This window comes from Sturnus vulgaris, chromosome 4, assembly GCF_052056855.1.
Source record: "Sturnus vulgaris isolate bStuVul1 chromosome 4, bStuVul1.hap1, whole genome shotgun sequence".
NCBI classification, from domain to species: Eukaryota; Metazoa; Chordata; class Aves; order Passeriformes; family Sturnidae; genus Sturnus; species Sturnus vulgaris.
This window is the reverse complement of record NC_142246.1, coordinates 223,270-234,947: the sequence shown is the minus strand read 5'-3', so window position 1 is coordinate 234,947 and position 11,678 is coordinate 223,270. Positions and strand designations below refer to the sequence as shown.

Below are 11,678 nucleotides of genomic sequence, written 5' to 3'. Positions count from 1 at the left end.
TTTACCTTTTCTGTACTGTCCGTGTTCAGACATGTCCATGAATAAAGCACACACGCATTTTCCTGACCCTGGCTCTGCCTGCACGTCCAGGATGGAGCTGAGCTCTCTGCTCCTGTGCTGGAGGAATCTGGGGGATGTTCTGGGGCGCTTGGAAGAGTGGTGGGGCTCAGATGAGCCATGCTTGGCTGGAATCACAGAATCCTGGAATATTCTCAGCTGGAAGAGACCCTCAGGATCATCCATCCAACTCCTGCCCTGCCCAGACCCCCCAAAATCCCACCCTGGGCATCCCTGGTGTCCAAACTCTCCTGGAGCTCTGTGGGGCTGTGCCCAAACCCTCTGGGCGTGGGAAGAACCTTTCCCAAAATCCAACCCAACCCAGCCCTGGCCCAGCTCCACGTGTTCAGCCAGGTCCTGTCCCTGCTCCCAGAGCAGAGTCTGGAGCTGTCCCTTGGGAGGAGGCTGCTACAGCTCCGAGAGCTCCTCTCACTCCAAACCCAGCCCAGTCCCGTGTGTCCCAGCAAGGAGGGGTGGCAGGTGGGAAACAGCTCTGCTGAGGTGGAGACATCAGTGCCAGCAGGGAGGGACACAGAGTCCCCTGGGGCTCCTTGTGTCACCTGTGGGGGTGAAACGTGCAAAGGTTTAGGAGAAATTTGGGGCAGGTTTTGGCTCAAAGCTGGTGCCAGCACAGGAAGAGGGAGGCACTGCAAGATAGAGCAGGGATGGGAATAATTGCACCTGCAATTGGGTCTGGGGAGCCCCTGATGGCAGGATGGCACCGTGTCACCCATGTGAAGTGGAAATAGCTGGGAAAGGCTGATGCTGCAGCCCTGTGCTGGGCACAGGGGGAGGGCAGGGTGATGCCAGCCAGGAAGACTTCTGTTCGTGCCATGAACATCTGTGAGCTATTTTTGGCAACTTAAAAATTTTTAAAAATCACAGGAAAATTGTTTAGGGGCAAATGGAATGTTTCCTTGCCAATTCTGGGTAGGCCTAAAAAAATCTAGAAAATAAATGTACATAAAATTTATATAAAAATAAAGAGTGAAATTCAAGCCAGTTCTTAAAGTGACTTCCAGGCTGAACACATGAATGCTACACTTTTTCCTCCCAGGAATCATGTTTGCCTCCATGTGTGCATGGAGCAGCTGAGGATGCAGAGGGGAAATAAAACCTGAGGGTTGGGGATGGACTGAGACTCTCCTCAAAGCCCTTTCCCTCTGGAAGTGCCCAGGCTGGGGTTTGCTGGCTCTAAGGACAATTCCTGGGGGGCTTCAGCTGAACCCGAGCCCTGCTGTGGAATCCTTGCAGCTCTGGGGACCTCCCTGGCTCGGGGCAAGCAGCTGCTGAGCCAAGGTCAGCAGCCAAAAACTGCTGGGGCCAGTCCAGGGCCACCAGAGCTGGGGGACACACAGGAGAGCTGGGGACACACAGGAGTGCTGGGGACACACAGAAGTGCTGGGGACAGACAGGAATGCTGGGGACACACAGGAATGCTGGGGACACACAGGAATGATGGGGACACACAGGAGAGCTGGGGACACACAGGAGTGCTGGGGACAGACAGGAGTGCTGGGGACAGACAGGAATGATGGGGACACACAGGAGTGCTGGGGACACACAGGAGTGCTGGGGACACACAGGAGTGCTGGGTCACAGAAGTGCTGGGTCAGGGGTCCTGGCCTTGAAGGAGATCCCAGGAGTGCCCAGTGGGACCCCCAGGCTCTGCACAGGGACAGCAGAGGGGCTCAGCTCAGGGCAGAGCACAGGGCTGGCTGCACGACCCTGCTCTGGTGTAACCACTGCTCCAAGGGAGCCTGGAAACCCTCCCAAATTTAGGGTGAGGAGATTGTGGGGCAGGAGAAGCACTCATAGCTGGAAGAAGCTTTGCTGACCCTCACTTCTACCCTGTCTCTGGGTGAGTTTTGGGGGTGCTGGCTGTGCCCACAACAAAACTGAGCACTACAGCCACAGACATGAAACACTGAGGAGAGAGCACAGGAATTGATTTTTCCACATTCCCAGAGAAAAGGATGCACAAGGTTTGTGTAGCCCCCAGGACAGGAGGGACAGGGCTTGGAGCAGCCTGGGGCAGTGGAAGGTGTCCCTTCCCTGCAGGAGGCTTGGACTGGGTGATCTTTATTAAAGCCCTTCCAGCCCAAACATTCCATGTTTCCATGACAGAGCAGAGCCTGTGGCAGCACGGGAGGGTGGGAGGAGGGACCTGCAGACAGGAGCCAGTCCCCATCCCACTGTGACTGTGGCACAGCACGAGTAAAATCCTGCAGCTGATGTTCAACTGCTGCCAGGGGATGTTGAAATCAGAAACAACAATTTACCACACGTTATCTCCAAGCAAACAGTGCTAAAATGCTGATAGGGATGGAGACATCTTGCTTCAGTTATTAAAACACTGAATTTCTGCAGAAACAGTGGATGTTTGCCAAAGGGAAAAGCTGCAGAATTAGCTCTGACATGAAAAATGTTCAAGTCATTTTGTGGGGTTTTTTTTTCCTAAGGGGAAGTGGAAATGATTTCTGGTGGGAGCAAGGATCCCAGGGAACATGACAGTGGAAAGGCTGCCAGTCACTCTGCTGGAGGCACATTGTGGCTGCAGCCTGGAAAGCAGAGCTGATAAAGCTGGGGTGAGCTGCAGGTGGGATGGGTGGAGACCCCAGATATTCTGTGCTCTGCTCCAGCTGCCCACCCGGCCAGCACTTCACCATCTGCCATCAGAGGAGGAGCAGCAGAGATCCAACCCCATCGAGCCATGGCATTGCTGGCACCAGGGAGGGGCAGCTCAGAACAGCCCCTGCCCCGCAGGCTGGGGGCTCCTGCAGCTGCTGCTCCTCCTTGCCAGCACGAGGGAAATGGAGAGGAGAAAGATGCTGTCCTTGGTAGAGCCAGAGTGGCCCAGTCGGTGTTTTTTTGGCTAAATTCCCTGCAGATGTGGTTTCTGAGTGATGCATGTGGCCTGAGTGAGGGCCCAGGAGCACAGAGAAGAGAGGGAAGGAAGGGAAGGGCCTGGAATTATGGAATGGTTTGAGTTGCAAGGGGCTGTAAAAACCTTTTTGTAAAAATCTTTTCCCACCCCTGCCATGGCAGGGACACCTCCCACTGTCCCAGTGTCCAGCCTGGCCCTGGGCACTGCCAGGGATCCAGGGGCAGCCCCAGCTGCTCTGGGCACCCTGTGCCAGCCCTGCCCACCCTGCCAGGAACAATTCCTGCCCAAAATCCCATCCAGCCCTGCCTGGGAGCCATTCCCCCTTGTCCTAACCCTACATGCCAATGAAAAACATCCAATTTCTATGCAGTTGGAGCCCTGAGATCTTGTTCTTTGTTTGTGGGGAAGATTTATCTCTTCTCAGACACCTCTAGTGCAGATCCCAAGTTTGTCACTGAGTCTCTGGAGTCACCAAGGACAAGAGGTGCCTCTAGGACATCGTGTGCCTTATCTCAGAGCTTCCATAGGGTGATGATGGTGCCCCAAAATCGTGTGGCCAAGGGACTCTGACCCAGTGAGGGGAGGTGTTCCCAGCCATCCTGCAGTGGGGAGCTCAGCCCCTCCAGTGATGCTGGCACCTGGGTCCTGCAGCCTCATTACCAGGCAGAAAACCCAGCAGCAGGTGCCATCACCTCATTAAAAAATCTCCCCCACCTTGTGCCTTTGGCAAGATCTCAGTGCTTCCACTCTGTCCCTGCAATCCCTGATTTGGGCTTGATTAGCTCAGAAACCAAAAACCCCAGGGAGAAACTCAAGAACCTGCTAATTCTTTTTTCCCCAATGGCAAAGCACTGGCTATGGAACTCTGGCTCTTTTGTGCACCTCTCTTCCTCCTCCCTTCCCATCAATGTGGAAAGAAGGAAGTGTTGGTGTTTGTGCCATACTGAAGGTGATTTACCACCCACCAGTGATGTGGAACTGGCCAACGGCTGCCCCAAACCTTCCTGCTGCTTCCACCTCTTCCTGGGTGGAAGAAACACCACCCAGCCTCCAGTCCAGGATTCCTGGGGGAGTTAAATTGGTTTTTAAAAAGACTTAAAGTCCCTTCTTCCTATCATTGATATTAAAGGTTTGTGGAAAGAAAAGCTGGACTTCAAATTCCTCTCTGGCTTCTTGCCCAAAGCCATTCATTAATGACAGCTGATGACAAAGATCATCGTCCTGGATGTGCACAAAGCCTTGGAAAACCTGCACACTCTCTTCCCTTCCTTCCCTTCAAACCTCTTTTCTTTGCAATAACAAAAGAAAAATCAGAGCAGGGATGAAAAACGGCTCCAGTCCTCTGTGGTTTTTCCTGCTGTCCAAAATAAACTTAAAGCAGCTTTAAAACCACTACCCCCTGCCCATTTCATTTCAAGTCTGGCCACCCCTCGCTGTGCTGGCAGCCTGGCATCAGCTCTGCAGCAATTGCTGGGAATTGGGCTCCTGCATCCCAGTGTAATGCCATGGAATGAAGCAGCACAACAATCTTCGGAGGCAACGGTGGCTGAAACCTTCATGGCTCATAAATGTCAGGTTCGAGTCTGCTTCATCCCAGCAGTGCTTAATTTCAAAGTTGGAGAGTGACATAAAAATAAATGGAGAACAACGGATGGTGTCCCGGCGGGAGCTGTGGGTGCCTGGGTGTCACGGATCAAGTGACAGCTTTGGACAAGCCCTGCCTTAGGCTCAGGTTTTTGGCAGCAGCTCTGCTTAGGTGACCTGCACCTCAATCCCTCTGGCTCACAAGTTCCTAAGGCTGGCTGATTAGGGGTATTATAAAATGTGTTATTTATTGAACAGACAGGAGATAACAAACGGCCTTGAACAGTTACTACACAGTGGAAAACAAGGGAACTGCTGGGAAAATACATAAAACACGACATTAAATTAAAGCTACCAAAGACACAGCAGAGAACAGGAGTCAGTGGGATTTACCACTGAACTGCTGAGAGTGCTCAGCCCTCGAGAGAGTAACCACAAGATTGGTGTCCCAGCTTTGGGGAAAAGCCCCACACATTTCTAGGGAATGTGCAGAGGACTTTTGCTTTGTTCGAGTTTTGTGTTGCTTTTATGGTCTGTGGAGTGTCTGCCAGTGAAAAATTCCAGCTCATCTTTCCACAGGCTTGGTTCCACAGCCAGATGTTTATTGTCAGCTGGTAGTGTCACTTCCCCAGTGCCTGAATAACCACGGCACAGGCGGGTTTTAGTGACTTGTTTCACCAAACTGCAAGCTTTTGTACAGGGTGAGAAGCCTTGCAGCAGCCAACAAACACCACCAAAGTTCTGTGGTGGGAGATGTCCTGCACAGGAGGTGGGACAGGGGTGGCCACCTCTGCAGCTTTCCTGTGAAACACCAGGGCAGCTTTTCCTCTGGATCTAAACAAAGAAATGTACTGGGAAAAATTATTAGTGAGAGTAAGAAAGGGAAGGGGCTGAGATTTTCTAGTTCTGTTGGGGTCATGTCATGAGGGGCTGCAGAGGGGCAGGGACAGGACCAGGGAAGGGCTGGAGCTGGGTCTGGGGGGTTTAGGTTGGGTTTTAGGGAAGGGTGCATCATCCAGAGGGTTTGGGCACTGCCCAGGCTCCCCAGGGAATGGGCACGGCCCCACAGAGCTCCAGGAGAGTTTGGACACCAGGGATGGACAGGGGGGGATTTTGGGGGGTCTGGGCAGGGACAGGGGTGGGACTGGGTGACCCCAGCCTGGGGTATTCTGTGGTTCATTAAACCCTGAATGCAGAGGCTCCGAGTTTTGGGACTGTGGGAACACTGAATTTTCTGGGTTGGAAAAGATCTTTAAGAGCATCCTGGCTCTCAAGGATCAGGTGCATTGGGACAGCTGGGATGTGACACCAGTGCTGAGGGGTGGGAGCAAATCAGCTCCTGCTCAGCCCTCAGCACCCCACGGAGCCTGCCCGGAGGACAAGCCCCGTTTTCTCTGAAACCACGGAATTATTTCGGTCGGCAAAGCCCCTTAACATGCTGAGAACTTTGACACCTCGTGTGGATTCTCCTCCCCTCTCCCACCCTTCAGAGCCAAGATCAGGGACCAAGAGCTGCCCTAAGGCTCCTGGGGGTAGAAAAGGAAACTGTTTAATGACTCTCTCGACCTTTAAAATCTGCAGATTTACCTCTTTGAATTACATTACACTACCCCATCCTCTGGCAGAGGACTTGTCCCTCCCCCCCTCCCAAATCCAGTACCTGCCAGGAGCCCACTGATACCCACCCTCACCTCAGCCAGGAGACTTCAAAACCACCTTGAATTATTTTTTCCTCCCTTTTAAAAAAATAAATAAGAGGAAAATTTTAACCAGATCATCTACTTTTTATTTCAGAGGAAAGATTTGCATTATTTACTTTTATTTATATACATGTACTTCACATTTGTATTTAAAATGCACAGACCTCCCAAGAATTTTCTCGTTCCGGCTTTAAATTAGCTGTTATTTTACAATACAAAAAATTATACCAAAAAACTGCAATCCTAAATGTGTGTATGTATAACACCCACAACCCCAGCAATGAAATAGTTTACAATACTTGCTCCTATTTACATATGAATGCAATAAATGCTAAATTATACATATTAACAAACTAAGCTCAAGTCTGAACACAGATAAGAATCATAAATAATTACAGAACAAAGAGGAAAAAAATCCAGAATACAATTAATTCAAGGATCTTAGTTTAAAGAACATTTATTGTGCACAAATTTCAGAGTAATATAAAACTCTTTTTTTTTTTCTTTTTTTCTTTTTTTTTACATGGACTGACATATGATACACTCTGTGACGATTTTTATTTTTTTCTTTCTCTCTACTGGTGAGGTTTGTGGAATCAATACCAAATGGAGAGGAAATGCCTAAAGAATTCTAGTACCTGGAAGACGCACACAAAGAGTCTGTGTGTAGTGTCAGAACAAAGAGACTGAACAGAACCTGCCCTGATGCAGAAAAATCAGCATATGCACATATTGTAGTAGTCCTGGCATGGAAACTCAGCTCATTTCAGCAGCTACCAACAGAAAAACAGGAATTTTACCAAAATTGCAAAGAATGCATCCAAAAATGAGGAGCACACCCCAGGCCATCCCTTCCCTTCCCTTCCTTCTGCAGCCCCAACACTCGGGAGCATCTTCCCACTGGAGCCCACCCAGCTCCCCCTGCCCTGCCCTGGGTGCTCCCGAATGGAGCAGCAGCCAGGAGCTGCCCTGGGCATCCAGAGTGTGCCAGGGGCTGCCCATGGCATCCAGAGTGTGCCAGGGGCTGCCCTGGGTACCCAGAGTGTGCCAGGAGCTGCCCTGGGTACCCAGAGTGTGCCAGGAGCTGCCCTGGGCACCCAGAGTGTGCCAGGGGCTGCCCTGGGTACCCAGAGTGTGCCAGGAGCTGCCCTGGGTACCCAGAGTGTGCCAGGGGCTGCCCTGGGCATCAAGAGTGTGCCAGGAGCTGCCCTGGGTACCCAGAGTGTGCCAGGATCTGCCCTGGGCATCCAGAGTGTGCCAGGAGCTGCCCTGGGCATCCAGAGTGTGCCAGGATCTGCCCATGGCATCCAGAGTGTGCCAGGGGCTGCCCTGGGTACCCAGAGTGTGCCAGGAGCTGCCCTGGGCACCCAGAGTGTGCCAGGATCTGCCCTGGGCATCCAGAGTGTGCCAGGGGCTGCCCTGGGTCCGGGGTTCAGGGCTCTGAGCTGCTGCTGCTGCTTTCCCTAACCCAGGGTCTGATGGAGAGGAGAAGCAGCGAGGAGCAGCAGGAGCATCAAGGGACAAAGGGACAGAGGGACAGAGGGACGCCCAGCCCAGCCCTGGCACTGAACTCCTGTCATGGAAAAGGTTAAACCTGGATTTCAGCCTCAAACCCTCCCTTGAGCTCATGCAGGACCCACCAAGCTGAGCTGCCAGCCCATAAACCCAGAGCCTGGGGACCCTGGGAACGTTTCCTGCACAGAAATGTCAAAATTGCTTCTGAGCAATCCTCGGTGCAAGAGCTGCCCTGGGGGAGTGGGGATCTGCCAGCACAGGCTCCACCTCAGTGCCACCACACCCCTGAATTTGGGACATCACACACCACGGCTCCATGTCAGTCACAGGCACTACCCCATCATAAATGGCTTTATTCTGGTCACTGCAGTACTGTGTGCTTTAAGCCCAGGGAACTGAAAAGTTGTGTCTCATAAACCTTCTTCTATCCAAAATACTGAGCCAGAGCATGGCAAGGTCATGCTACAACAGCCCAGAGAAAATTCTGGGCTAAAAAACATGGAAAATGGCGAATTAAAAAAAAAAAAAAAAAAAAAAAAAAAAAAAAGTGTGTTATTTGGAGATCTACTGGCACCATTGTTTTCTAGAATAAAAGGGCCCCAACAGTTCTGAAATTTTATTACTAACTTTTTTAAAGGCTCCTCTCAGAGAATTAAAATCTTCTGAGGGTTGAGATGTTGAATGCTAAATTTCAGCCAGTTATAAATTCCTGGAAATAGTGATTTTGAATGGAAACACTGCCATAATTTTAGTAACAAAGGCTTTAAGCTGCTGATTTCATCCTCCACGTAGTGAGCACTTTAAGGACGTTTATTACTTGTCTCCAAATGTTGCTTTTCCCCATTTCCAGTGGAAAAGCCATTATTTTACTTGGTTTCTACATTTAAGTGAAATGCATTTGAACACACAAAAGTCAAGTTATGCCTCCCTGCTTTGCAAGATATCCTGATGTAATCTGGTGTTTAAAGCTCTGGAAAGTTCTCCAATACTGATCAGATGAAGGAGTTATTAAGACAAAACTCATACATCATTTAAAATGCATCAAAAATACATTCAACTTTTTTTTTCTGGTTTATATACACTTTAAATCTCTCCATGTTCTGCACGTTACTGTAGAGTTTATGTACAAGTGCAAAATCTGTGTGTCATTTGTCATTTATTTACAGATTCTCCCATGAAATAAGGTTGTTCTTTCTCCCCCACCTCACCTCCAAATGAAATAAACCCAAAAATCTGTCACTTTTGACACTGGCCTGGTGCTAAACTGCCAGCAATTCTTCTTTCCCCTATCCTTTCCCACTTTTCTCCCTGTTTGCCCCTAAGCTGGGATGAAGCTGCAGCAGAGCTGTGTATGGGAGCTCTCCTCTCCCTCCCCAGGGTGCAGATCAGGAGCCTGCTCCTTTCAGGAGTAACTCTTGTTGCTCTAGGTACCTTTGTTGGTTCTGATGAACCTTGCCTTTGATCCATTTTTCCAGTGTCTCATTTTGGGCTGAGCACACTGCAGAGGCTCTCAGCTCTCCAGGAGTGAGAAAACGTCCCCAGCTCTGCACTGGTGTCTTTTCATCGATGTAAAAATCGATCACCCCTCCAGGCCTGCAGTTCTGAGAGCTGTTTGTCTTCAGGAAAACCCAACAACTTCAAGCCCTGCTCAAGTGCTGTCCTGGAGAGGGAAACTCAAGCACAGGGGCTTTCACCATCTGGGCTGGCAGCCCTCGTCCCAAAAACAGCAAGCAGAAATCTGCAAACGTGAGGATGTGCATCATGGCTGAAAACAGGCACTGACAGGGGAGGGATTTTAGTCCAGGCTTATTTCTCCAGTTCAGATTAACCCTATAACTGAGCAAGTTAGAAAATATTATCAGGAGATGAATCTGTCTGAGGTAATCCATGCACCAGGTAAAACTTAAATTGCCTAAATCCCTTCATTCTAAGACAAAGCTCAACTCTTTTCCCCTCATAATTCCCTCTTCCCAAAGAGCACTGAAACTTCCAGTTTAGAAACAGATGTATTTATGTATATTTATCTTCCTACCAGCCCCAGCCCTGCTCCTCATCCCCACTCTGGCACCACCACACACAGGGGGGTTCAGCCCAACCCTGAGCCTCCAGACACAAGCCCAGCTCGTCAGAGCAGTTCAGATGGTCTCACGCACCCCCCAAATGCCAAAGCTTCTCTTTGCCATTTCCAAGCCTCATCCTTTCACCAATCAGCCATTCCTTCAACATCGAACTCAGCTCAAGCCCAACAGGAAACACCAGGATCTGATCGTGTAGAACTCAAACCTGTGGCAAAACAAAGCTGCTCTGCTTGAGTTTTATTTAAAGTTCTTTTTTCACTTCATCCTCAAGTGATCTGGCACCCGGAGTGTTGCTTTGCACACCCTGTAAGAAGATGGAGCAACTCATGACCAGTGAGGAGCAATGCCTCCCAGTCAGCTCTCATCCAGGACAGCAGGAGGGAAGGGCAGGAGAGAGGCCAAAATCAGTGTGATGTGTGTGACCTGGAACACAGAGTGCTTCTGTGGAAATGCTGGTGAAACCAGGAGTTCTCTTAGGAGATTCTGAAACTCTACGTGCCTTCCAGATATTTCCATCTGAGCAGTTGGTTGGTCAGGAAAATGGGATTTTCCTCTGACTGCACAGGCCAGAGGACACAGAGTGCCTTGGGTGACTCTAGATGTGAGTGTCATACCTTTAAAGGAATTTCATGATGTTAAAAGCAGCGTGGGTAGCAGTCTCCTCACTCCCTAGATCTGTTCACGCCTAGGCACTTGTGTGTGGGGTACTCCAAGCAGGGTAAGACTATGTAAACACTGAGTCTGTCCAAAGCAACATCCAACCTTCCAGTTATTTCACGTGGTCTGAGCAACATCAACCTTCAAACCATCCCAGCTTTTGTATTCCTGGACCATGACGACTACAAAAGGCTGTGCCTGGAAGAGAGTTCCACTGAAATGAGGGAACAATTAAATATTAAATGAAAACAAAGGATGAAGATGCTTTGAAGATTACCAGTAGTGTTTATGTGTTGAGAGCTGACACCTGTAAACACTGGATCTTTTTCTTTTTGTACAGTTTGATAAATACATGAACTACAAAGCACTTTCCATGTAGAAACCTGAGTGTCATTCATCTTGGACTACTGTTGTATTTACACTGACCAGGAGTGGCAGCACCGACCTCACCACGCCTGCAATCCAATTACTCTGCTTTAAACTTGAAGAAAACAAAGGAGCAATCTGAAGCCATGTGTCAGTAAAACTTAAGTGGAGCAGTTGTCAAATAAAGCCAACTAGCACGCAGATGAGAGAAAAAAACTGGGCTCGAGGAAGTTGTGGTTTTTTCCGGGTGCTTCTAGTCTCTTGGGACAACTTGGAAATCTTTCTCCCCCTCCTCCTCCTTGGTGTAACTTTTCCTTTTTGTTTAAAACCCTAGACAGTTTCTGATGTCCATGCATCAAATACAGGTTCCTGGCTGTGCAGGGGGCTGCTGCTTCCGATTTCGGATGGCGCCCGATTTCTCTTTGTAGGCAATTGGCATCTGCTGTGAAATGTCCACCAGTGCACTGGCCACTGCGAGCCCTGGGCAACACAACACACACAGTCAGGCACAGAACAGCCACAAAGCCTTCACAAACAGCTGACATCACGTGCACCATTTTTTTAATGAACTACAAAAGTGTTTTGGTTTAAGAATTCAACTCCAGCCAATATTCTGAAAGGAGCTGAAATACTGCATGTTTAATTAGAAGCAACAGCAGGAGAAAAAGATGCAATAAGGGTGAGTATTACTGGATGTAAAACTTTAAATATTGAAGCCTGAACCCTCAGTATTGAAGGTGCCTTTCTCTGCATCAGCAGATGGACTACAATAAACCTGAAGGCAAAGGTGCATGGAGGCTTCACTGCATCCCCTGTGGACACCTCACCTCTGCA

At 49.6% G+C, this 11,678-nt stretch overlaps 1 protein-coding gene across 1 annotated transcript in view; it reads right to left on the bottom strand.

Annotated features, from left to right (window-relative positions):
* Positions 1 to 6,291: 6,291 nt before the first annotated feature.
* The window catches only part of ATRN (attractin), a 141,449-nt gene continuing 136,062 nt past the window's right edge, over positions 6,292 to 11,678 (bottom strand). Inside the window, exon 29 of the mRNA XM_014891421.2 lies at positions 6,292 to 11,324. Within this exon, the coding sequence (XP_014746907.2) occupies positions 11,200 to 11,324 (125 nt within the window). The 3' untranslated portion in view covers positions 6,292 to 11,199. The remainder of the gene's footprint in view (positions 11,325 to 11,678) is intronic.